The 27,849-nt window shown below is 43.7% G+C and overlaps 1 protein-coding gene across 3 annotated transcripts; it reads right to left on the bottom strand.

The window, feature by feature from the left end:
* Positions 1 to 762: 762 nt before the first annotated feature.
* Positions 763 to 27,341, bottom strand: esyt2b (extended synaptotagmin-like protein 2b). Of its 3 annotated transcripts, XM_086102408.1 has the most exons (24): positions 26,771 to 27,341; positions 22,037 to 22,078; positions 21,659 to 21,793; positions 21,346 to 21,422; positions 21,126 to 21,198; positions 20,272 to 20,361; positions 16,602 to 16,657; positions 13,444 to 13,564; positions 12,855 to 13,031; positions 12,687 to 12,769; positions 12,385 to 12,433; positions 11,241 to 11,330; positions 11,080 to 11,175; positions 10,144 to 10,245; positions 9,141 to 9,197; positions 7,813 to 7,890; positions 6,891 to 6,977; positions 6,671 to 6,820; positions 4,040 to 4,422; positions 2,863 to 2,961; positions 2,428 to 2,559; positions 2,186 to 2,291; positions 2,029 to 2,078; positions 763 to 1,636 (listed from the first exon to the last, which is right to left on the bottom strand). In XM_086102408.1, exons 1-24 carry the CDS (start codon positions 27,173 to 27,175, stop codon positions 1,576 to 1,578), a joined length of 2,799 nt encoding a protein of 932 aa, XP_085958534.1. In that variant the 5' UTR covers positions 27,176 to 27,341; the 3' UTR covers positions 763 to 1,575. The 3 variants fall into 3 exon arrangements, with proteins under 3 accessions (XP_085958534.1, XP_085958532.1, XP_085958533.1); XM_086102406.1 differs by lacking the exon at positions 10,144 to 10,245; XM_086102407.1 differs by lacking the exons at positions 9,141 to 9,197; positions 10,144 to 10,245.
* Positions 27,342 to 27,849: the final 508 nt, after the last annotated feature.

Here is a 27,849-nt window from a genome sequence, read left to right as displayed (position 1 = left end):
AGGCGTAAACTGTGACGTCACAGAACCTGTACTTGTTCTTTTTTGCCACTTGATGGCGACATTGATTTACATATGTTCGTATATGATGCTGTGAACGCCTCCGTTTTCGACTGTCCCAACCGTTTCTGACAGGCCTTATTTTTATTTTGCATAGAAATAATCATCCATCCATCCATTTTCCGAACCGCTTGATCCTCACTAGGGTCGCGGGGGGTGCTGGAGCCTATCCCAGCCGTCTTCGGGCAGTAGGCGGGGGACACCCTGAATCAGTTGCCAGCCAATCGCAGGGCACACAGAGACGAACAACCATTCACGCCCACACTCACACCTAGGGACAATTTAGAGCGTCCAATCAGCCTGCCATGCATGTTTTTGGAATGTGGGAGGAAACCGGAGCACCCGGAGAAAACCCACGCGGGCCCGGGGAGAACATGCAAACTCCACACAGGGAGGCCGGAGCTGGAATTGAACCCGGTACCTCTGCACTGTGAAGCCGACGTGCTAACCACTGGGTAATCAATATATCGATAATACTAGAATACGTTTTGACTTAATTTTACGTTCGCAAATTGTGTTAGAAATTTGAGTCACATCACCATTCGCCACTCTCGTACATTCCGGGACCATCTGAGCAAGGACGAAAACATTATTCATTCATATTTTTCCTCATCATAAAATTAATACGTATCTAAGTATATATCATTTATACGTATGTACAAAAACAAATATATATTTATGTTTATTGAAAAATAAATCACACCATTTTCACAAAGAAAACAATTTATTCATCAAAAAGTCACGTCATCTGAAATCAATAACTTTAAGAAGGCAAGAATTACACGGTGGTGAGGTTTTTTAATTTTTTTTAAGGCACGGGTTAGATTAAAAAGCTCCAACAAGCACAAACAGTTAAAACTGCATCGTAAAAACAAAAAACAAAAAAACAACATATACAAAGCTTCAGTTTCTTGGAAGCCCTGCAACAACCCCCACCCCCCCCAAAAAAAAAAAAAAAAGAAAACACAACTAAACAAAAAACACACGTGAACAGTTGTCTCTAGTCTGGTTTCTTGGCTCACATCTGGTCTGAATACCCACCAAACCCTAAATTCAAGTATATATATTTTTTTTCTACATCATTTGCAGCCCTATAAAATGCTCACAAAAGGTTCTTGCCGTGGAGAGCATGCATGTCCAAAATAATATTGCACAAAGTCCACCTAAAAATTACACAAAGCATTCAGTTTGATGTGCATTCCATAGTTGAAATCAAAATAAATATATACATAACAAAGTCAAACCATCCACTGCAGGACAAAATACAAACAACTGCCGACTTACGGGGTTTATTCCGCTGCTTTGGTAAGAATTTTGTCACTTTTTTTTTTTTTTTAATGCCCTGCTAAGTTTCGTACGAGCAACACCACAGACAGCGACAAGACCTTTCATTAAGTTAACAATATGTTACAATATTTGGATGCGCCGACAAGAGTCAGAAAGTGAAAATGCATGCTGAAATGATTCTATATGACAAAAATGTACAGTACAGAAATAAAATGGTTACAATTAGGGTCACTATGTAAATGTGTCTTGGATGCTCCTTTGTGAAGACAAACCATCTTCGCTCAGCTCATACCTACAAGATAAAAATGATCATTTGTTCTCCTGATTTTGACAACAAAAAACTAAATTTTTGTCATGCAAACATTTTATTTGCTATCAAATCCTGGATGTGCTTTAAATAGGGTGATTTGACCCAAAATGGAATATAACACAAAAAATGCATTCAAAAATAGATTTTTTTTTTTTTACAAAATTTAATTCACATCACTTTTTTTTAATACCTCTTAAGATTTTTCCTGTACTATTTTTTTGTTGTTGTTTTTGTTGAATGTTTTGTTATAGTCTTATCTTTCTAATGTGTATATGTGGTGTTTTGACAGTAAAACTGACATTGCCCATTAATAAATCATACAAGATAAAATAATAAAATACAATTTTAAAATATACAACTCAATGCAATTTTACCATTGCGTCCATCCTTTGGCGATATCTTCTCCACTCAAATCGACCAGCACCTACAATTGTACAAGGTTAAGTTTTACATTGCAGACCGGAAATTATTCTGATTCCGACTCGAAAAAATAAACAGCCACACACATACAAGAGAGGAAATGTGCATTACTTTTCCCAATAGGCCTTTGTGTTTGGACAAGATGTTTCCTCCATTCTTTACAGCCACGTCCAGAGTTCTCCTGTGGAGCTCCACGATTGACACGCTGAATTCAAATCTGCAAGTATGCGCACAAACGCCTTTGGACTACACGAACAACATCGAGGCGCAAGTGTATTGCACTTTCAATCTCCCCAAAACAAATTGTTGTCAACAAGCTCATGTGCCACATGGTTCTGATATGCAAAACTCACGTCTGATCATAAACGGGGTTGAGGCGCTTTTTCACGGTGGCCGTCTTCCTCCTGCCCGTGCGGCTCTTGTCAGGCAGCAGGTAGAGACGGATAAAGGGGTCCGAGGCATCTTTTGAGAAGGCTATCAAATTTCTAGGGAAACACACGCCCACACCCAACGAAAGCTGTGTTTTGTGATGTGTCCATAAGCCACGTGCGCAGAGTTTAGTGTATGAAGTGCTGTCTCCACGATTGAAAGTGTGCACCTTGTGTGTAAGCGTGACATCCCGTAATAGCTCCATGTCAAGTTTTGTGGCCTTATGGGCTCACCGGTTATCATTGTGTGAATGATAAATTATTAGCGGACGCCACACCCAATGAGAGGAACAAATGGGACGTACTTACAAAACATATACAGTCAAACGTTGAGCATTTTCCGTCAATTTGCAAGCTTACCGACACGCGTGAACCACCACGATGAGTTTGTTGCGTTGGGCGCTATGTCGAACGGTCAGGTGGACCTCACCCAGGGGGAACTGGCTCGGGGTCGAGCCACTGTAAGCACATCAGACATTCAGTCAGTCAGTCAGTCAGACCACAGCCAAGGCCTTCATCTCGTGTGCATATAACTAACCACTTCTGCATCTATAAAACAAATGTTTTCGGTCTACGACGAAAATGAATTACAGTGGTACTTCTACTAACGAAATTAATTGGTTCTGGAGGAAATTTCTTAACGAGAAAATCTTGTAAGTAGAGACGCATTTTCCACGTAAATGCCCTCATCCGTTACAAGCCCCCCAAAATTCAGACATAAATGTTTTATAAAGCATAGAAATGCATCCAAATATGTAACAAATACATGTTACAATTAGATTACTGTATTGCAAAGTAAATGAGAGTTGTGTATAATGTAAAAAACAAACAAACAAAGAATAAAGAATCAAAATGATGGTCATTTAACTTTTCACTGGGTCCTCATCGTTTTTCGCCCTCGTTTGTCCATGTTCTCTCTCAGAAGTGGTTTTTGCCTGGCGTTTTGTCAAGAACTGATCCAAGGACGTTTGCTTTTGTCGGCTTTTAACAATCCTTGGAAAATGTCCAGGGCAAACATCAGCATGGTGAGCGATCGCAGGACTGGTGAAGAATTTTTCTGGGTGGTTCACATTTACATAAAACTATCGGAACGCCTCATGGCCCGAAGGGCGAATAACGAGGACGCTGCATAAACACAATCTATCTACACACTTGGACCCATACGGTAGAAGTCCCTCTTAGTTAATAGAACACGAGGATGATGCTCGGTAATAGCCGATGGCAGAGCAGCTATAAGTATGTTGCGTTCAGGAAACTCGGAGCTGCGAGGAGCAGCCTGCACTGGATTTTTACCTTTCATATCTTGAAATGTATTTTGTAACAAGAGGCAATATTTTCCTGTTCAGGCATTTCGCAAACTTGAACATTTCGTATGAAGAGACATTCGTAAGTCGAGGTACCACTGTAATTGGTACAGGAAAATGTCAACGGTGGAGGTAATAACCGCGTTGAAATAAAGTCAAGAGAGTTGTTGGCAATATAGCAAAAGGTCAACAAACAGGAAATTGACTGATAAATTATCAATGAGTGATTTTACTTGCGCAGCTGTCGAAGCCTCTGTTGAAGCTCCAGGGTGGCGAAAGGCAGCGAGATGTCCGAGGCCAAGCTGGGCGTGGACTCGTTGTGGGCCAGGTGCTTCTGGGAGGCCGAGATACCGACGCATATGCTGGAGACACTGCGCAGCGGGCTGGAGGCGTACGGCTCGCCGTCCCGGTGATGCGGCGTAAAAGAGGAGGCATGTGCGGGCGGGGGCGGAAGAGGAGGCGGGGTGAGCAAAAGAGGGGGCGGGCTGGGCGAATGAGGCGGCGGCGAGTCGGAGGTGGACGCTCCGGTTGAGGCGGCCGGTTGGGGTAAGCTGGACTTTCGGACCCGGACTGAAGAAGGTTGGTCTGACGAGACCTGCTTCTCCAGTGATAGGACCTAATGACACATAAGAGTATCGAGTCATTCAGTATGAAATAGATTGTTTTACACTCATGAAAGGGCAATTTCATGACTCTCAACAATGCATTTCAATATATTTATTTTGGTCTCGTGTAATTATGCGGTGGAAAGGCCCCGGGAGCAGTACAATGACTCATTACTTCAAACAGCACTCCTGTTCATGTTGCTAATAGTGAAAAACCCAAGTCACCGACAAACCTCACCCAAAATGTGTATAATTAACTGTATTAGTAGTTTGAACCACAAATACTTCACCAACTATGATCCCAAAACAGTTGAATTTGTCATTTTAAATTGATCTTATGACATTAGCCTTACGTAGACTTTTTAATAGCCACTCAACGGGTCAAAAGACTCTTCGTAGCTTTTAGCTCTGCCCTGCCATAAAAATCTTGATCCCTCAGTCATTTCAACACACTTCCTGGGCACCAAATACCACTTTCCTATTCAGTCATGGCTTTGGTGCCTTTACACTATTGTGGCATCTTAGGTCAGCGGTCCCCAAGCAACGGGCCGCGGACCAGTTCCGCTCCGTGGGTCATTTGGTGCCGGGCTGCACAGAAATAAGAAAGGACTTACAATACTTCCGTTTCATTTATTTCGGAATCTGAAAGAAAGTTTTATTTTGAAAATTTACCGGATTCTCTGTTACATCTGTCTAGAGTATGTCACTCTTGATGCGGGTCAAGCAAGCTTCTCGGTTACATGATAGGTTAGCGCTAAAATGAAACCCGGCGGCTAGCTAAATGAGTAAAACAAACATCTTTGGGAAGGAGAAAAAGCCCAGCCAGGAGACAGAAGAGGAGCCTACGACTTCCAAGAAAAAGAAGGGCTGCATTTCATAGACAGTATCACGAGTCCTTAAAATACGGATTTATCACAACGGGAGTTTCCCATGCAGCAAGCGCACACTGCAATATATGCCGGGATGGTGAGTTGTATTTTTCATACACTTTGTATCTTACTTTGAAGGCACATTTAAACGTTACCGTAGAGCATTGCGGCCAGATAGGACTTTCCTCGTGTCACGATTCGGGTTGTGTCATGATTATTATGTTTAGAAAAATACCACACTTTTCATCCAGGTCATATCATATTATTTTGTTGTATTTATACGTCACACCTTAAAGGCCTGAAAATATTGTCTGACATTAAACCGGTCCATGGGGCAAAAAAGGTTGGGGACCGCTGTCTGAGGGCATTAATGAACGAGCACAAAAACAGTGAATAGGTGTCATTTTCAGCAAATAAGTGTCAAGATTTTAATTACCGGTAATTTGATGGCAAAATAAAGGCAAAAAATCTCAACAGATTTATGATTGTATAAATTCATGGCGACTCGGATTAAAGAAGGGAACAGGCCATTCTTTGGCCATCTTTCAGCTAGTATGGCGCTGTATGTACTCAAGCCCCTCATGAGCATGAAAAAGGACCCTGACAGTCATGATTTATTGTATTGAAGTATGAAGAGCAAAAAACCTGCTATGTTCATGTGGCGAGGCCAGGCAAACTATGACCCGTGGCTAAGATACATTCCCCGAGAGAGTTCTAAAAACAAATTGAAGCCGCAAGCAACAACGAACAAGGGACCTCACCACCCCCCCCCCCCCCCACACCTTTTTTATCACCAAACCTCTAAATGCTAATTCAACTTTGACATTATGCTCTAGGTAACCCGAAATTGACCAAAATTCCCTCAAAAACGCTGGCGGTTTTTGGTATGTGCGTTATGCGTGGCTGGACAGGACAGCGTTTCCGTCCCCTAAACAGTACATGAATTGGTTTTCTGTTGGCATCGTGAAAGGTTAAATCATTTGCAATCACCTGTGAAGGCACAAGAGGTGGGTTTTTTTTCAAGGATTTTGAATTAACATGACAGTGAGTGGTTACAAATGTTAAAGGAGTATCACATCTTCGAGGTTAAAAGAGGACATAAACGGTTTAGGGTTAACCTAAAATGGCCACTCCAAAACAAAATGGCAGACATCCTATGTATTTTCAGGGATGGGTTCTACAAAGCTATTTATTGTTCTGCTTGTGACAGACATGGCTACCTATTTTCATGTTACTAAATAACAGTGGGCAGGCTACGTGGCTGAATTTTCAAAATATGTCGACATGCATATTAAAGTAAAGTCCTCAAAATGCCGGCCCCTCCACCTCCACAGTCTTGTTTTAGAGACTATAGTTGGTTTAAAATGTACGTGCACCGGGCCAGTTTTACCCGCAAGGCCATTTTAAATCTGATGCTGGAGCTGGGACCGGAGTTCTTGAGCGGGAAGCACTGCGTCAGCGTCATGTCCTCTTCGGCCAGAAGGCCGCTCAGAGGTACGGTCAGATTACCCAAGGTGCACTTGCTCTTCTCGTCTTTCACCTGCGCAGGGAAGCAGGAAATGACATTCAAAATTGGTGCAAAGGTATAAAACCCCAAATCCGTCTCATACCTCCACCTCTAGCTCCTGCCTCCTGGGATTGTGGACCAGAAATGAGAAGGAATCCTCCCATAAAGGCTCCTTGGTCTTGTAGCGGACCTTTCAGAACAGGCAGGAAGATTTTTTTCTTCAAAAGTGCAGCGAATGAGAGTGCTAATGTAGAGTTGTCACAGTTAATTAGAAAGGCTTCATTAAAACAGTTTATCAGGTGAATCTGCACAATCTAAGTAGATCCACACTTTGAAAACTGCCTTCACAATAATAACAACTCGGGGGGCCACGATCACATAAAAATGATCTTACGTACAATGACCGGTCACAACATTTCAAGTACCGGAGAATGATGAATAAAAATAATCACTTTTCTGTTGTAAATTGCCTTTCAAAGAGCCCGAGGGCGCGTGGCACGCTAGCACACATGATCACACGATGACATGATAGTACGTTGTGTTCAGGAAACTCGGAGATGCAAATAGCAGCCCATCCTGTATTTTTACCTTTCGTAGCTTGAAATTGATTTCGTAACAAGAGGCAATCATTTCCCGTTGAGGCTTTTCGTAACTTGAATGAAGAGACGTTCGTAAGTAGAGGTACCACTGTATAATGAGACGCACGACATGCAGACTGGCTAACAGTTGTTAGCCAGACGCTAACCTGAGTTTACAACAGCCAGCTCTAAACTCTCATTCGCTGACTCCCACGTCACTCGGCAGGCCAGGCCCCACCTTATAAATCCACACACACTCGCAGATATTACAGGGTGGAAAGTGAAGACCTCAAGCGGACATGGCGTAAAATACATTTTTTTGGTCCAGGTCATGAATTGGATCATCAATGCTGTCCGAGCTGTTGTAGAACTTCAACATGCACTCGAGCATACATACATAAAACATAATCAATATCTCAAACACAGCAGGCCGAAGGCGAGACCCACCTTGCTCTCTTGCGTTTTGTGCCCGACGGTTAATTGGACAAAGGGGCTCGGCTCGCTGCCGCTGCTCTTCTTTGCCGACTATGAGAAGAGAGGAAATCGATATCAAGACGTTCATGCTGCAATTCTGCGATTGTATGTCTTACGAATAACCGCCCGCCATTACACATGCAAGACGACAGTCCCGTATTTTCATGCGAGATCTGAGAGGTTTCCCATAAATAATAGATGCTCAACAAGCCCTACGCATTATATATTCTACCTTATCTTAATGTAAATGATAATGCACAAAAAAGCTAAGGGACATACTGCTGTGGAGCTAAGTAATGGCGTTAACCCTATACAGGTCATAATTCAAAAATATTGGGCAACATAATGAAAAATGTAGAATTTATTTAAAGATATTTAGTTGAATATTTTCAAACATTTAGATTTGGTTTTATTGAAAAATATTAATACCATTAAAAACATATTTCAATACAATATTTAAACATTTTGAATGTAAAACTATGCAGAAGTATAATGTATCATTTTTAAGGCTGAATTTTTAAAAATAATTTGGAAAATGTATATACCGTATATGCACAATCATTTTGGGGAAAATATTTGGATATGAAGTTACATGTTTTCAAGTTGATCCGTTTTGACTTTAAAAATATATCATTCATCATGTCTCGCTTCGTTATAAAAATGAAGATGTTTAACCGGTAAATATTTGCACAATCACAAAATATTCCCTTAAATATTTGGCCATTGAAATTGTTTTGACACTCCATTCCATTTCAAATTCTTTAAGAGGACAGTCACGATGTTGTGACAATACAGTGATCCCTCGCTATTTCGCGGTTCGTTTATCGCGGCTTTTTTCAAACATATTCATAAAAATAAAAATAAATTCATATACGTGGAGTACAGTCCTGTATATGTTGCTCTATGTGACTCGCAGTTGTTTTGCTGACTTTCGCAGCTTCTCGCGGACCGTTTGTTCATAATTTTTAAATATGTTAATTGGTCGCTACTTTGCGGATTTTCGTTTATGACGGGCGGTTTTGGTCCCCATTAACCGCGATAAACGACGGATTACTGTGCTATTATTGAAGATACCTGAAGAAAATACTTGAATACGTAATTACTGCCAAACCAAGGACCAAAGCGTTACAATTTAGTGTGGCCAGTCAACTCGATTGAAAACAATGCAAACAAAAGTTGCGTGTCAACCACGCGAGTGCGTAAAACTATGAAAGCATGCCAGATGACATCACGCGTGCATATCACAACTCCTCAACACAGTGCAGCAGCGCGCGGGCCCCGCGCTCTCACGTCCACGTTACCTTCAAGGCCTTAAAGACCTGCTTCAACCCGTCGCAGGTGAAATCGGACAGGTTGTTCTTTTCAAGCCAAAGAGGAGATTTTTTAGGGGAGACAAATAGAAACATTACACCCGACTGTTAGCAGGATGGAAGTTGGGCAAATGTATCCAAAAAAGATGAACGATATGAATCTGGAGGGGAGTGCAGGGAGGGACCGCTTTTAGACAAGCTGACAGCCAGTCTAACAACATGTCCACTGGCTCTTTCCTGTTATAAATCAGCCTTGACAAGTAATACAGTCATAAAAAAAAAAAAAAACATATAACAGGGATCCTTCATTGAAAGTCAAAGCACGTCCGCGTTGTGACACTAACTATGGCTAATTCTATTCTGCACTTCCAATGTTCCAATGTCAATCTGGCAACGTGGGGATCCAAGCAGTTGGCATGTCTGTCTCCGAGTCAAAGCGAGGGTTCCAATCTCGGGCTGCGGCTTTTATTGCACATTCCAAAAATAGGAACGTAAAGGTGACGGAAAAAGTTTGCTTCACGGACTCCCTCAAGTGGCACCCGAAAGAATCCTAGCTCGTCGCGATTCAGTTGTATTTCATTTTTAAATTCAAATCCAAAACACAAACGAAGATCTGAAAAAACCCAATGAGCCAAAGTAACAAATGTTAGCGCGTCAACCTCAGAGTGCAGAGGTGCCGGGTTCGATTCCTGCAAATTGTCCCTGGGTGTGATTGTGAGTGTGAATGGTTGTTCGTCTGTGGGTGCCCTGCGATCGGCTGGCAACCGGTTCAGGGTGTCCCCCGCCCGAAGACGGCTGGGATGGGCTCAGGCACCCCCTGAGACCCTCGTGAGGATAAAGCGGATCGGAAAATGGATGGACGGATGGATGGATTCTCAATCTTCTTGTTATTTTACCATCAGTATTAATAGCGAGTGTTTATGGTCACTCCAAGCCAACCGATTAGTCAGCAGGCCGTGCCGCCAAAACACAACCGACATGCTCAACCACTCACGCCGATGGTGCGATACTGCGAGCTGTTGCTCTCGCAAAACACCAGGCCGGATGCTCGCCTCTCGCTTAAATTGCCGCAACCTAAGCTGCCGCTGAAGATGCTCTTGGGAGGGAGGGAGGAGAGGAGGAGAGGCAATGAGTATGAAGAGGTGTGACTTTAAATAAATAAATAAACGCAATTGAAATTCAGTAGATATAAAAAGTCTACACGCCCTTGTTCAAATGCCAGGCTTTTGTCATGCAAAAAGGTCATATCATTTCTTTTTTTTTCATGACCTATAACCTGTATAATTCAATAAATAAAATATCCAAACAACCGAGGCAATGTGGTTGCACGAGTGTGTACACCCTAATTTTAACTGAAGATGTGACTGAACCCATTGGTTATTGTTACCAATGGCTTCAATGATTACACGCAGCCCACCGCCATTTAAAGTGGCTCCCATGAACCCTAAATTAGGCTCAACTCATTTTGCAGTAATTTGTGGCACAAAATTGAATTGGTATTGTTTTTTTCCTCTGTGGCTTACCACTGAAATGAAAAAAGAAAGAAAAAAAAAACCCCCTATAAAATATGCCCGAATGTGACTGTTCACCATTTATGGTGGATTTGGGATTTTCCTTTTTTAAACGGTGCTCAAGCATTTCAAATGCTGGCTCAGCGAGAAGGAAAGAAAAATTTGATCTTCAATCTGTTTTGAAAAGGTCGCCTTGAAGCAAAAGTACATCCAGACAATTAAGATGCCGATAGTCAAGAACGGGAGAGGGGATTGCATCACGCGGGTTCACGTGGAGTTCAGTCGTCACGGAAACCAAGGACACAACCAGCAAACTCTAGAGGAAACTTAAGCCTTGTGGTAACACTAACCCATGCCTTGTATTTGAACAAGTGGGCATCGCCTACTCAACTGGTGTGTTTACGTATGACTTTTCTTACCGGCAGGTTCTTCGCCGAATCCAAATAGACGACCAGCAGTGCCGACGACAGGCCGTCATTGGCCAGGCTCCTATCCGCTCGCACGCTCCGCAGCACCTGATCGATCCGAGACAAGGTCGGATCAAACGTCGGGAAATGAACGGCCCCAGATGGTCACGTACCTGCTCCAACTTCTCCGACGTGGATAGCAGAGACAGCCACTCCAGCTTCAAGTGGAGCTTCCCGGTCGGCGCCTCCTCCAGGTCGAACCACTGCCGAGCCACAAAAATATCTTTGGGATCAATCGAGTCGTTTGACTTAACAAACACACTCAGCCAAGACGCTCCGTCACTCCCGCTAACAACCCAGGCTAAACTTAACTCCTGCCCAAAATTCTAAGAATCTCTCGGAGGGTCTCTCTCAAAATGTCTTGGTCCAGATGACATTTTGAATCATTGCGGAAAGCACAAAAATAATCAAGCCACATCTTTGAATAGAAACGGTGCAGCAACACACACTACTCGCAGGAATATATTCTTTATCCTCTGCAAAAGATGATGAATATTCTTGCAGCTTATTGGGCTGTTGTGAGTGTCTTTTTCATGGATGTCTTTTATGTAGTATCTAGTGGCGGTCAGTTTAACCAAACAAGTGATGCATAACCTGTTTCATTCTTTACATTGCGTTTAATAATAGAAAAGGAACCAAAGCCCAGAACATTCCCAGAGATATTTTTCCAATATTTCAAAACTCTGCATTTTCTTACGAGAGGATCACTTGTACTTCTTGGTATGTGTAGTTCCCGGAACGCAAAAATCCCACCCCAAAGATTTCTGGAAAGACTCTCAAGAGTAGTATTGGCCTTGATAACGTACACTGGAACTAAATTTAGACAATAGTTCCAGCAATCCAAATGTATAAAAAAAGTCCTAGTTCAGAAGGGTACGATTAACCGCGCTGCATCAAGTGCGGTTGATGTCCTAAATAAATTGAGCGCTTTCTTTCACAATTCAACGCAGCCATTTCTGCCAGAATTCAGCTCAGACATTTTTCATTGTGATGGTTCCAGGCAAAACAGTTGAGTCAAAAAAAAAAGCAGACTGTAGGTGGATTTGGCCGCCTCTGCTCCATTATTCCCTCTGGTCTATTCAAAGCCGACTGGCTGTCCATTAATGCTCACGCAACAAACAGACACACACACACGCGCACGCGAGCGGGGTATCTCGACACATTTGCCGATGTTGTGAAACGGATCCTGAAAAGACATCAAAGCGCATGGAATGAAACTGAAAGGAGGGGAAGAAGGAAAGCAAAGCAGGCGCTCACCTCGTCCACCTTCTGTTCTTTGTGGAGTTCAGTCATATCGATCAACAGACTGCGGGCGACCCAAAAAAAAAAAAAAAAAAAAGTTATCAGGTGTCTTCGGTCCGTCTTCATTTTGGTTTCAAAGGGCCATTTTAGGTCTGTTTAGTTATTTCCAAGTGTCTTTTTTTTATTTGCTATCAAATCTTAAGCGCATATACCGGACAAACGGATGATGAAAATTTGCAAAGACAGAAAATCCGTTTTTGCGACACGCCAGCGATAATTGGCAAACATCATGACGTGATAAACGAGAGGAAACGCACCTTCCCAGGAAATCGTCTTTGTCGGGATCCTCGTCGAACAACTCGATCTCGAGATGCTGACCCGAGTGCTCGTAAACCAAAGCCTGACGAGGACAATTACTGTTTACTATCGGTGCAAACAGCCGACGAGCACCTTTCATAAAAAAACGCAACTCTGCAACTTGTCACCTCGTAAACTTCGTTCCATTTGGGGTGGAGGGTCTCCTTGATGGTCTTGCTCTGGAAGAGTTGATTGCCAATCTGCAGGATGCCGTACGGGTCCGACTTGCCCTTGATGAGCCCGCCCAGGAATTGATCCTTCCCCTCCAGATCCTGGGCTTCCAAAAAGTGAATCCGTAGCACTCCCTTCGAAGGTGTGATGAACACACGACAGACGAATGGAATCATTGTAATCGCGTGTCACGTTTCTAGGCTCCACTCATCATGTTTGTTTGTTTTTTTTGAACCACAAAAACATGGCATGATTGTCAAAGAAGAAGCAGACTTTCACAAAGATAGGAAACAGGCTGCTGGCAATGATTAATCAGGGCATTCACTTGCTACACCATTTCACTGCATTTTGGCTACAGGGGCTCTCCACGCTTTGCTTTCTACTTATCAAATTATAAAATATGTAATGTTACATTGCCGTTCACGGGCAATTCAAATTTGGAATTACAGCAAAACTCATTAAAACCAGTCACCAAATCCCGCAGACTGCACAACCAAGCGCCAATTCCCACACCGTTCAAGGAGTTCCACGCCATTCCTCCGGTACCTTCGGCATGGGGAAGCGAAGCTGGGCGAGTTCCACGTCTCCAACCAGCGGGATGGTTATCCGGTTAGGTAAGACCAGATAGGATGAGATGATATCTTGAATCAGACTGTCAGAAAGGCCGCTGCGAGGGAAGCAATGCAAACAGAAGGCCTTGCATCATTTATCGACAAGATGGGGAAGAAGCACACCCCCCTGGGTTTTAACTATTTTCCTCTAATCTCATTTTGGGTCGGGCACGAGGGCTCTAGCCGACGATTTTCCATCTGCAAGGGATCATAACCCTGAAATGGCTGATCAGCTGTGTGTTTCACAGCATAGGTCCTATTTTCATGTTTGGTTGTCCTCTCACGATGGACATGTGTGCCAAATGACGTGTCAGTCGGGTGCAACCAAGACCTTTAAAATACATAGATACTGTTTTCACCAGGATACGCGTTTACCAATTTCGACGAAAAAGAAGGAACAAAGTGCTCTCAACAGGGTGCTTGCGCAATGATCAAAACTCAAATTCTTCGCAATTTAGCATCATGCATCAACTGAGTCCATAATAATCACATTTGGGCGCACCGAAAAACATTCCATTTTCCCAAAAGGCGACAGTGCGCCCTAACATCCGATGCGCCTTATATAAAGAGCCTGTAAATCTCTTTTTATTCCCCATTGAGTTGTTTCCCCGTTAGTGTTCCTATGCCATCGAGTGATTATTATTGGCAGGGATCAATCGTAACCTAAATGGCTTCTGCCCAACACTAATTGACATGTGCAGTCGCCAACACACACTGAAACAGACAACTACTTTGTGAGCTCTGCGCAGCCATGATGAAACAAAGAGAATACCAGAAGCACGGTTGACTGCCGACTAAACGAAGGAAGAAGGACTACAAGCAAGACCTCCAAGGATATTTCGCCCCTTGCGGATGTGAGCCCGCAAAGTTGGTGCGCCTTTTTGTTGAATCGATTGTCTTCGTAACTTTTGTTTTTCATTTCTTGTTTTATAATGCCATTTGGATTTATAGGTTTCATGTCCGTGTTTGTGACCAGTTCTAATGGCTGCGTTAAAGCTACAGCGGTCATGAAGGCTCGATATAAATAAAGCTGTTTTGTATTGTATTGTATTGTATTCCCTTCCAGTCGGGACAGATTTAATGCGGCTTCGAGGGTCACGCCACCTTGGATGGATTAGCAAATGCAAGAAAAAGCGCAGTCAGATCAAGCAAAGAGAGGTTGCATGAGATTACTTCTTTTTCTTCTCTTAAAAGCTCGAAAAGAGCAAACTGGTTACTCATCCAAATACTGTATTGATCTTTAAAATGTCCCATGCCTCCGATTGATTTGATAAATAAGCAAAGGTCTAAATGTCAAACTACGTAAATGTCAACAGTTAGCCTTTACTCACAGCTAAGTAACATGAGAAGGACAAAGGTTTGGAATATCAATTGAGTCCGTTTAGTTACAACGACCGGTTTCCGCCCATCTGTTGCCCAGGCGACGGCAGGGCAAAGGGGACTGGCCGCGACTGGTGATTTTCTCGCGGGGTTTGTCACGAATTCTGCCTAGCAACAGCAGATCGTTCTCTTGGTTAAGGCTTGCAACTATTTCATTATTTCATTATTTATTTAGGATTCTGAAATTCTCTTCATATTTTGAGATTGATTGTGGGGTTTTTTTTGTCATGTATTGTGTTTATTTAATTCGTTCACGCCATTGAAGAATATATTATATATCCATCCATCCATCCATTTTCCGAACCGCTTGATCCTCACTCGGGTCGCGGGGGGTGCTGGAGCCTATCCCAGCTGTCTTCGGGCAGTAGGCGGGGGACACCCTGAATCAGTTGCCAGCCAATCGCAGTATATTATATATATATATATATATATATATATATATATATAATGAAATTATTTCAATATCAAATCTCACCCCACGGTGGGCCTTCTCCCTCTGTTAAAACAACCGGACCACCGCAGTAATAAAGACATTGCTACGTTATTAACTGAGCACATGTTGCACAATAACATTGCGACCACGTGCGGCGCAGCCAGCTGATGCTGTCTGTCTGATTTCATCACCGCGACCTCTCCTTCACCGGCCAACACCTCCTTTCACGTGACCGCCCCGCCACCACAACAACCACACACACACACACACACACACACACGCACGCGCGCACACACACACACACGCACAAGTATTGTATTGCTACGTTGATCTTTTTCACCCTCACAAAGGACATCACAAAAGGGCAGCAAGTACTTTTGTGCCAACATGTCTCCCATTCTCAGAGATGGCAAAAGTTAGATTAGCGATACTCAAAAAAATACCGATTTGGCCCATGTAGTTGAGTAAAAGCAAAAAAGACAAACGAAAATTAAACATAAACAAACAAAAAAAATACACGTTGATATCTGTTTTTAATTGTAGGGACTAATTGTAAAAAAAATACAAATGAATCAGTAAAATAAATACACATGCCGGTATCTGAAAAATCTATTTAATTACTAAACTTAATTTCCAAACTAAATATTTGTACTTTGTTACTTCCCACAACTAGCCACGAGGACAGTGCAATCTATGACTCCAAAAGAAAAAGCTTATTGGAACTGTTCGGGGGAGAAAAAAAAACATTGAAGTGACATATTGTAATACCTAACAAGCACTTGTTGGTTTCTTTTTCATATTGTTTCATATATTCGGTGTAAGGCCTTCAGTGGGCTTTCTAGAGACTAAAATGGGGCCCCTGTGTCATGGTAAAAACAAGACAGCTTCAGGTTTATGCAAGCCCAAGTTTTTAAGAGCCTTTTTACAGCAAATCTACAAAATCTCATTCAATAAATCTGACCGCAAGGAGTGGCAAATATGGCCGCAATATTCTATCCGTGTAATAAGGTTAGGTAGGTTCACACCGCCTTTCTGAGAAATAAGATTCTTGAAGTTTGGGTTTTTTGTGTGTGTGTGTGTTTCGGACCGCAAAGGAAGGTTTTTCATTTTCCTTCCTTTAACGAGTAACTGCATTAGACTCCTTAATTGACATCCACTGATTTGCTCATTAGCTTGTAATTTCCCAAGACTCTGAGCAGCTATTATCTCACTTGAAAAAAGGGAGAAAAACAAACAAACTTTCATTTCGCTATTCTTAGGTGACAAGCAAATTGCCTTACGTGAGCCCAGGAATGTCAAGTACGTTCGTGAGGCCCGTCCAGTTGACGTCGAGAAGCTGCGATAAAGAGCAGACGAGAGGGTGTTTTCATTGAATCGCACATTTCCATTCACAACTTGACTCCGCGCCGCCCAACAAGCCCTGCGGATCTGCCGTATAATGAAAATCGATACATCGAGGCTTACGTGGATAGGTAGCTGCGACGGATCATCGACTACATGCATTTATTATTCATGGCCACGAGTCAGACTTTTTTCAGCTTGCTCAGTTCATCCAAACACTAGTGTTGATCCCGAGGGATTCGTCGGCAGGCCAGCTGGGGGACGTAGTCCCTCCGGCATGTCCTGGGTCATCTCCGGGCGGCCTGCTTCCTGATGGGATGTACCTAGAACACCTCACCGGGAAGCAGCGACTCTTGAGTCTCTCCAGGATGACGGGAGAGCACGAACACCCTGCGACAAAGCGATTTGGAGTCCGCATCACAGCAGACGCCGCGCCGAGTTGCCTATCGATCTCATGCTCCGTTCTGCTCTCACCCGTCGACGAGACCTTAAAGTACTCAAACTCCTCTCCTTGGCGTAGAATCTCATGTCACACCTGGAGAGGGCACTCCACCCTTTTTCTAACTGAGGACCGCGGTCTCAGATTTTAGAGGTGCTGATTTTCATCCCGATCGCTTCACACTCACCTTTTTTATGCAGTACACTATAAAGTGCTATTTTTTTTGTTTGAATCACAATTTTGTTGTTGTTTTTTGGTGGAGGAGGAGGTGGCGGCCCAGTGGTCGACTGGTCAGCGTGTCGGCCTCACAGAGGTGCGGGTTTCGATTCCGTCTCCGGCCTTCCTGTGCGGAGTTTGCATGTTCTCCCCGTGCATGCGTGGGTTTTCTCCGGGTACTCCGCTTTCCTCCCACATTCCCCAAACATGCGTGGCAGGCTGAATGAACACTCTAAATCGTCCATAGGTGTGAGCACGAATGGTTGTATGTCTATGTGTGTCCTGCGATTGGCTGGCAACCAGTGGAGGGTGTACCGAAGACAACTGGGATAGGCTCCAGCACACCCCCGCGACCCTTGTCAAGATAAGCGGAGCAGAAAATGGATGGATGGATTTTTGCTGTTGGCAGGCTGGCCTTCAAATAGCAGGAGTCCACTGTGATGGACATTTCCATTCATTTCATTGAGTTAGAAACATAATGACAATCTCAAGGCATCACTGTAACATCCATCCATCCATTTTCCGATCCGCTGTATCCTCACTCGGGTTGTGGGGGGGGGGGGGGGGGGGGTGCCGGAGCCTATCCCAGCCATCCTCGGGCAGTTGGCGGGGGACACCCTGAACCGGTTGCCAGCCAATGGCAGGGCACACAGAGACGAATAACCATCCTTGCTCCCACTCACACAGAGGGACAAAATGAGTGTTCAATCAGTCTGCCACGCATGTTTTTGGAATGTGGGAGGAAACCGCAGCACCCGGAGAAAACCCAAATAGGCATGGGAAGAACATGCAAACTTCACACAGGAAGGCCGGAGCCGGGATCGGACCCACGACCTCCGCACTGTGAGGTCGACGCTCTAACCACTGGACCACCGGGCCGCATTACCGTAACACGCGTTTGCATTTCCAACTCAACTGCCATGATGTCCCAAATGAAGCATCCAGTGAGTTTTTACAACTCTGCTGTGATCTCCTTTGGCTGCAGCGTATGAGCTAGATCCATAAGCGGGGCAGCGGGCACACATTCTCACGTGGAAACATCTGCTTAAATGATTAATCGCAGCTGTCGCAGCCCTCCCTGGGGTCTCATTAACATCTTGAATGCAAGGCTATGATGAGCAAAATGCAATTGATAAACGTCCTCTAGGGTGGCGCTTGTTCAGAAGATAACACCGGTGGAGACAGACGTACGAAATGTTGCCAATAAAGTCTTCACGCTTGAACCAACTTTGCATGATTTGCTTTATGAACCCGCCCTAAAATCCCCATCCTCAACATATGCTGCCCGTGCAGTATCCGTATCGGGGGGGGGGGGCGTCTATTTTGGCCAATAACACCTAACGCCCGTCCCGTCAGATGAAATTCACATCTCAACTGCCCTCAGGCTCGCGTTGCTAACAAAACACAATCAAACCGAGAAAACAGGTGAGCCGAGACATCGGCAATGCGAGCCCGAGGGGACGCGGATGTAAAAAAGCAAAAGTGGAATTCATCCAAACATCCTTTCGAATTTCAGTGAGATCAAGTCAAAGATGATGTTTTGTTTGACTTTTGCCACATTTTTTCCAGTACATTTGGGTCGCTCACTACTTCAGATGCATTTGACTGCGGAACCTCCGTTCTCATGTATGTTTTCCTATATTCGGATTTATTTGACGTTATTATGTCAACATACACAGCGGTAAAATCTCTTTACGGTGGATAATGACCGCACTGATCCACGAGACCTCTTAAGGTCTGGAAATTTCTTTTGCCACTCGCACCTTTTATGGCTCACTGCAAAGAAGAAGCACATGCCGCATTGCTTTTACGTGACTGACATTGCCGGGTATACAGATGAAGAATTGATTGAAATGCATCGTGTCGAGCAAGCTTTGGTAATTTAGTGATTCCGAGTCACAGGTGTGAGGAAAAAGCCAACTAAGTGGGGCCGCCTATTAAAAGCTTTGCTATACGGCTCCGCCGGGTGCTCCCATTTGCTGTAAATCGGTCAAAAGTGTGGATTTTTATAACCCGGCGAGGTGGTTAACGGCGTGTCGGAAGAGCAAAGAGAAATGAAACTAGATCGTGTGGCTGTGAGAAATAAAAGGAACCGCAGCACGGAAGCTGCAATGAGCTCCGGGACAGTGAGACGAGCTTGGCCGAAATATCGTATTTCACGGCGTCCAATTATGTCACGTACACTCCCCAGACACTCTATTAGGGACACCTGCGCAATTTTATTGAATGCAGAGAGTGGATCACCCCAAAAGTGGAAAGATTTGGTGTTCAATCCAAAAATGTTTGCAAGGACCTTTTAGACATTTTAAAAAACAATATTTATTCATCTTACTTTAATGTCTACATTTTGCAATCTTATTTATTATGTTTTGTTTAAATATTACAACATATATAATTGCATTATTTATAAAGTAATATTAATTTCCGTTTTATTATAATCAGTATGTATTATTTATTTATACAGTGGTGTTTTTTATTGAGAACAATAGGACTCTACAGTGTTATACTTTATTTAAAAAAACCATCATCATCATAATAATAATAAGACGAATAGATAAGTAGAAGGTCAAGAATCAAGCAGTTTGCACATCTTGAAAGAGAGATTTCTTCAAAGATAAATATGCTTAGTCGTTCTTCGGAAGGGATAAAGAATATACGGCTTTGAATATTGGTTATTGTCTACGTGTGTTGCTTTATTGTTTGTGTTCAAACATCCGTTGTTGAAAGGACGATAAGTACCACGACATCGATGCTAGTTTCACACTCTGGACTGGTCACGAGCCAATCATAGAGCATATAACCTTATGGACAACCTAACATGCGTGTTCTTGGGAAGTGAAAGAAAGCCGCGGGATTTGGGATTCAACCCCAGAACCTCGTAGGTGTGATGCAGATGTGTTAATCACTACTCACCCTGCTGGCCCTTTAAATACACAATAATATATCACACTTACAGGCTTCTTGAGGAAGAAGAGAGAAAGCGCTCCGACGAGAGGCATGTCGCCCAGCAACGGCTCCATCAGCACACGCAACACGCCGTGAATCTGAGGGATTACAACAGGAACATGTTAACACACACACACACGCACAAACACACACTCCCCCTGTCATTCTTAACATATTGAGACAATTATGGGAGATTAAAAGACTGCCGGTTCTTTCGAGGACCCCAGCTGCTGTCATTGACACCAGGCAAGTACAGATGCGTGTGTTTTTTTTTCATCTATTTTGCGAATTTTAAAATGTTAATAATATAATATTGCGGCACAGCGTCAACGGCGCAATCGCAATGGCAACTGAAACTTCATTTCGTGAACTGCGGCTACCCTATTAGCATCCTAAGAGAATTGAATATGTGGAAATTGGGTTCATGGTATATTATGTAGTTAAAAGTTTCTTTGAATTCATCAAGACATGTCATTTATTTACCACTTGGTCAAAGTTTGGTTGAAATAAGGTACCGCTATTATATCATTAGCACGAATACCACAATTTTGCTGCTAAAAATGCTATCTTCGGAGCCCGGCGTAAAAGAAATGAGCCATATTAAGATCTAATGAAGAAAATAACAAACCACTCTCTCTCTTACTGAGCCGTCTAAGCGAAATACCTCTCGTGCCGGCCATTGTGGCGTTAACCTGACAACGCCGCTAATGAGCTACAGAGTCTGTGTTGGTTACGTCCCAAGGTGAGAAAGACGAAAGACAAATAGATCTCGGAGGAGACACGTAAAAGTCAATGGCCACAAAACACTTTCATGGACCGAAGATGACACACAGGGCATAGTTTGCTCCAAACGCATACGTACCTGAACGCTCTTGATTCCTGCTTTGCAGTAGTAGCGTTTGATGTCCACGTCGATCTCAGTGTTACCTACAAAGCTGGCAAACAAGTGAACAATATGCCATCTGTTAACGTTTCTGCCAATGGAATAAATTTGATTTGTAGTCGGGCCTAGTGAGCTCAGCTAGCCGACTAGGGCTTTTTTGTTGTCCCAAACACTGAAGTCAGCACAGTTATTTTCGTACCTGATTTGTAGGTCCATGACAATCTGTCGTCGGTCCAGGTTCTCGGAGTAAACCTTCACACCGTTGACCCTCAGAGGCTGCACCGCAACACACAACCGAAACTTTCGTTTCTCATTTCTGTGACTTTGGTGTCTGTCTGGACTGCTGGCGATAACACAGTTTGTAGGAACAGAGCTGCGTCTACTTCCTCGGAGATTCAAACTCAGAACCTCTCGACAATGCGCTAACCACCAGGACGTTTACGCCCGCAGACAACTCAGCATAAATGATACAATGAATGGGCAACATTCATTGTATCATTAGGGATGCTCACTTTGTCTCCGATGTCGATCCTGCTGAAGCGAAAGGTGCTGAGGTGGACATTGGACTCCTTAACGGCAGGCTCCACCGAGTCGCGGAACAGCTTCTCCACATACTTGCAGATGTAGGGCCACATCTGCTTCACCGTCTGCCATTAAGGAGAGCAAAACTCATTGGAACAATTAGTATTCGAAAAGGCCATCACTATGTACAGTAACTGCCGCAGAACTCCCGTATATTAGATAGGGGGAGGATGGGGTCCCGCTGCGAATCGCACAGCAATAAGTGAAAGTTGGATCATGAATATTTATGAAAGGCTTTGGAATGTACTGTACAGGCGTGGCTTCACTCAAGCGAATAATGCGAAAAGACGGCCGCTGGCTTCTTTTACCTTGTTTAGCCACTCCACTCGCTCAACGTCCGGGAAGTGGACCTGCAAGGAAAACAGAGCGGACGAGTCCCGAAGTTGGGCTGTAAGCCTGATAAATGGCAAAATATCTTTAAAGGTCAACGCCAAGGACAGAGACGCAGACATAATATGCATCCAAGCTTGAATAAGCTCATAACAAGTTCATAAAAACTTCAGCCAAACAATTAATCATGAGGTCATTAAATGTTGGCATCGAACATAACATTGAGCAAATATATCATGGCTCAGACAAAAGATTACATTGAAAACTAAAATACAGATGTTTAAAAAAATACAGTACTGTATTTGGATATTTTATATTACTGTGTATTTTTCAGAGCGAAAGTTTAGATTCTCCTGACATCTATTTTTGAAGTCCATCCATCCATTTTCTACCGCTTATCCGGGGTCGGTTCGCGGGGGCAGCAGCTTAATCAGGGAAGCAAAGACTTCCCTCTCCCCAGCCACTTCTTCCCGCTCTTCCCGGGGGATCCCGAGGCGTTCCCAGGCCAGCTGGGTGATATACTCTCTCCAACATGTCCTGGGTCATCCCAGGGGCCTCCTGCCGATGGGACATGACCGGACCACATCACCAGGGAGGCGTCCAGGAGGCATCCTAATCAAATGCCCGAGCCACCTCATCTGGCTCCTCTCGACATTTTGAAGTAATAATTATTTTATTTTTCCAATCTTCCTGAGTTTGACCTTCCATTAGCCCCTCACCATGATGTCAAATCACTGCCAGTCAAAAGTGAAACTCAAAACGTTAACACGGGGAAAAAAAAGCAACACGGAAAAACTAAAAGCACTGTCACTGGAAAAAAACATGAAGGGGAACTCTGAATCCTGACCTTATATAACACAATATACCGTATTGGCCCGAATATAAGACGATGTTTTTTGCACTGAAATAAGACTGAAAAAGTGGGGGTCGTCTTATATTCGGGGTCTAGACATTATACCCATTCACGACGCTAGATGGCGCCAGATATCATTGAAGCGAATGCTGAATTTGACTCCCCAGGCCAAAGTGAACCCCTGTCACGAAGAATAAAAATAAAAATAGCGGTAAGAAAGAAAAGAGAAGAAGATAATAGAAGAGATAACAGAAAATGGAGAAAATCTGGAGAAAGGTGGGTCGAAGATCGGCCAGGTTAACCGGCAGCTGAGGAGAAGTTATGATGTAATTTACATTTCAAAAATCAGAAGCCATTCATATACAAATGTAATTTCACTTTCGTTTACATATTTAAATGTTCGCATATTAAGATTTGAATGAGTTAAAATAACATACTTTTTCTCTCAAATATATTGTTATAATCATTTGTTTCAGATGTAGTGTCATTATTTTCTGTATAAAAATTAATTTGGTGTTCAAAAAGTCTTTTTTCAAACTTGAGTCTTGAAAAAGAGGGGGTCGTCTTATAATCAGGACCGTCTTATATTCGGGCCAATACGGTAATACGGTAATGCCTGTATTTTATTTTTCAATGCAATCTTTTTGGTGTTTTTTTTTGTCCTAGTCCTGTTAGTGATCAAGATATTCTGCTGCTGGTGGTTTTTCTTAGCCCTGTTAAAAAACGGAACTGACAGGATCAAATAATACTCAGAACATACGGGAAGGTCCACCCCAGAATTGGGTCAGGATCTTGGTCCGGTTCAACCAGCTGGGCTAGAGTCTGCCTCTCTAAAACCAAAGTACAAGAAAAACCCTCCGTGGAAAAGGCTGATGAAAACAAGAAATCTATGGCACAGCACCGTATATCAAAACTTGGAGACAGAACATTGCGCACAAACAAACACATAAATAAACCCAGCACTGGCAGATGTAATTAAGACCAATTGGAGTGGACACCCGCTGCTTTTTCTTTTTCGCTAAAACCCAATGTCATAAGGACAAAGAAGCAGCGTGGATTCCAATCAAACCAATATCTCTGTCACAACAGCAAAAGTTTATTAATGTTAATGAGCACAAATCAAATCCATCGAGCTGCAATCGTCAGCATTGCTGACATTCTCACACCTTTCGCCCCACTTTGACGCTTAGCCAGATCGGCTCAAGCGGTCAATGAGGTACTGGACTGACTGAACGTGAGCCATCCAGTCATTGCAATTACACAGACCGCACCCTCCCCAAACGCAGCAGTGCGAGTTGTAGCGCGCAGTCAAGCAGTCAGAACACGGTGTCATTCCCACCGGAGTCCCTGCCAAAGTGCTTGTACGGCGTTTATGTTATCGTGGGGATGAAACGGCGACGGGAACATGAAGAGCTACTTAGAGCGACGTATTGACTCGTCTTGTTATGAGCTCAATAGCAACAAAGCGAAAAGTGAGAAGTCAGGACAGGGTTAAGGCAGCAACAAACGTGGATGAGGAGGCTGTGGATAGAATTGTGAGAGACACGAGCACTCCAAGCTGCAGCGATTGAGGTAAAAAAAAAAAAAGGAAGCTGAACCAAGTGCGATTTTAGCAGTGCATGTGCAGGTCGAGCCACTGCAAAATGTCACCTCGTGACCCAATAAGTCGTCGCTGATGGTGTAGTGGTACACCCGCCGGGCTTGTGTACGGGCAGGGCAGCGTGGGATCGTTTCCCACTCAGTGATGGTGTGGAAGTGGGTGCGAAGGATCGTTTGTCTCGACATGTGCCCTGTGACTGACTGGCGACCAGTTCAGGGTCTAGTCATTATTCTGCCCGGAGTCCACTGGAGAGGCTCCAGCAACTCCCCGTGACCTTGTTCAGGATAAGCAGTGTTGAAAATGGATGGACCCAATAAGTCACTTTTTTTATCAGGGTAACAGGAGTAGGGTGCTGCACGATTTGGTACTACCTTGATAGAAAGCAAACTCATTGCCAATTCCTGAATAAAAAGTGATCAAAACATACTGATATATTGACTGCTGTATGTACCGCAAGATTCATAAAACAGAGATTGTATGTGATACCGTATGAGTCGGTATCAACCTGATACCAAACATATAAGTGATGAAAACAGATACTGGTATTCTGGTATCTCTGCTCTTCCTATTTTAGGTCACTTTTTAATCAAGGTAACACATAGTGGCATGACATACTAACACATTTGGTCTGGTCAACGCCAGTATCATCGATATTGGTGGTATTGGTATCAGCAATACTGACATTGCATGTCTGATCGGCTGCATCGATATCTACCAGAATACTGTATCTAGCATTTTAAATCAAATTGGTGATCGATTATAATTAGATTATTTCCCACTCAATCAAGGACATCATCGATGGGAAAATATCTGCAAAATAAGATATTACAGCAAACACAATCTCTTTCACTCCAGGGATGTTCTGAGCTACCATCGTTAATAACGCAAGGTTTCTCAGCATGTACAGTCCAATTATTTCTAAATTTATAGTATTTTTATTATATTGTTTTGCCGGGGGGGGGGGGGGCGGCCACCAGTGGTTAGCACGTCGACTTCACAGTGCAGAGGTACCGGGTTCAATTCCAGCTCCGGCCTCCCTGTGTGGAGTTTGCATGTTTTCCCCGGGCCTGCGTGGGTTTTCTCCGGGTACTCCGGTTTCCTCCCACATTCCAAAAACATGCATGGCAGGCTGATTGATCACTCTAAATTGTCCCGAGGTGTGAGTGAGGGCGTGCATGGTTGTTGGTCTCTGTGTGCCCTGCGATTGGCTGGCTACCAATTCGGGGTGTCTCCCGCCTGCTGCCCGAAGACAGCTGGGATAGGCTCCGGCACCCCCGCGACCCTAGTGAGGATGGAGCGGTTTGGAAGATGAATGAATGAATGAATGTTTTGCCAAGTGTGGGTATTGGGTCTCCCCTATTTTTCCATGTATTGAATGTTTCTCAATGTTTTTTTTAAATTTTTTTTTAAGGGTTTGGATGTTATTTTTTTGAATGCATTTCAATGGGCGTCACTTAATCATGAATTTTGGCTATTCATGGGCCAAATCGCGGCAAATAGCGGCGGGTCGTCTGTACAGTGTTAAATAGATGGGATAGATTGCCCCATCTTCTGATTGGATCAATGATCAGTTGTCGTATTATTTTTTTTAATTACTGATTGGTGATTGGCTACAAAATCCTGTATGTGTAAAGCCTAATTTACTCGGTGTCAGACAATACCAAATCATACTGTCTCGTACACATCTGATATTACTCTATTCAAAGCAATAAAAACAGAAAGTGTCATAGCCGAAAATATTTTTTATCACTTTTTATTGGGGCAAAACCAAGACCAGTATCGATGTGATAGCAGTATCTACAATACAGGCAATGTATTGATTTGGATACCAAATCTCGCAGTATCACACATGATGCTACTTTGACAAAAAGTAACTCAACTATAATAAAAGGCTAAAGTCCAAAATACCAATATCTGTTTTAGTCCTTTAAACCATATCTCTGAAAATGATTACTGTATCAGCAGGTTTGGTCCTGTGTTGATACAAAATCTTTGACATTACCTGTGACAGGGATAACAAAACGTGATTAAAACAGAGAAAGTGAGCAAACTCAATCCTAAAATAACACGGTGTCTGGTTCAACATTGTACCCTGCTGTATTTAGCTCAGACTTGAACTATAGGTCTAACGTCACTGCCTTACGTGAGGGGGGTGAGCGTGGACAGCTGGTCCCCAGTCACAGCTTTACACCTCCAGTCAGCTGACAAGCAAAGTTATAGTCGTACAGGTGGAAAACAGAACGTTCCAGGGCATCTTACCCACGGCGGGAGGTCCGAGGTGGTAAGACCCGTCGCGAGGCTCTTCTCCTCCCGCTCCAAGAATGCCAAAGCCCGACTCAATCGGCTGCGCTTCCCTCCGGCATTTCTCCTCCACCAGAAATATACCACGAGTCCGATCAACATCCAACTGAAGCTGAACTCAAAGTAGCCCAGGGCGTAAATTGGGAAAATGAGCACAAAGGTCTTGGCGAATTGCAGCCACGTCTGCGCCAGCTCTCTGGTGGCCGACACTGGGCTGTCATCGTCGGGCGTGTTCCCCGCAGAGGGGCGATGGAAGCGGGCGCCGGGCGGAGCGCGGCCGTTCTCTTTGGGCGACGCCGCAGCGCCGGTGCTGGTGCTCGCACCATGAGCTCCTCGCACGGCCGTCATGCTGTCTCTGGACATGTCTCCTTGTTCCGACGGTCTAAAACGGAAGGGAAACGCGGTGCGGTTGCTTCACATGCACGTTGTTGCTGAGCCATAACCTTCAATGGGAGCCCTTCGAAGCCATTCCTCTGATTGCAGCGACTAAGCTGCAGAGCCTCACGGCTCCCGAGCTTACTCAGGGGTGGGAATGAACATTCCCAAAATGTGCAGTGGGGATCATGTGCTTGAACGCGTCTATTCATCCTATTCGACTCAAGTTGAAGCTCAAAGAAATGGTAAAACACCACCATCTACTGGCGTTTTATAGGAAACGCATGTTATCCGAATCGATAATGCAGGCTGCAGCTATTCATAGTTTCGAACTTTTCCCGTCCACGGCTGGGATAGACTGCAGCAAACTCGCGACCCTCGTGAGGATAAGCAGTTCAGATAATTGATGGATGGATGATAAGGTAAATTATTATGCTCAGTGTGAGTATTAAACTGACAGAATTGTATTAATTTGATAAGATGTAACATTGTGGACCTAACGAGAAAAATAAAAACATAGTTTTCATAATATGACTCAGAGTTATCATCAATAATTTTTTTAAATTAGTACTTGAAAAAACCCGATAAGAGCGTTCCAATAGATCGGGGCGCGTGCTCTTCTATTGATTAATAAGACTGTTGTCAAGTGGAAAATGACGCCT

The sequence above is a fragment of the Hippocampus guttulatus genome, chromosome 21 (genome assembly GCF_054856545.1).
Source record: "Hippocampus guttulatus isolate MCC_2025c chromosome 21, RoL_Hgut_1.0, whole genome shotgun sequence".
NCBI classification, from domain to species: Eukaryota; Metazoa; Chordata; class Actinopteri; order Syngnathiformes; family Syngnathidae; genus Hippocampus; species Hippocampus guttulatus.
Note: the sequence above shows the minus strand (reverse complement) of the source record. Positions and strands in the feature narration are given on the sequence as shown.

Coding starts and splice junctions, on each gene's coding strand:
- esyt2b (XM_086102408.1), bottom strand. CDS start 27,175: ATGTCCAGAGACAGCATGACGGCCGTGCGAGGAGCTCATGGTGCGAGC. Junction 4,423..6,670: donor GATTTAAAATGGCCTTGCGG/GTAAAACTGGCC, acceptor ATGTGTCATTAG/GTCCTATCACTGGAGAAGCA. Junction 2,292..2,427: donor AACCCCGTTTATGATCAGAC/GTGAGTTTTGCA, acceptor GCATACTTGCAG/ATTTGAATTCAGCGTGTCAA.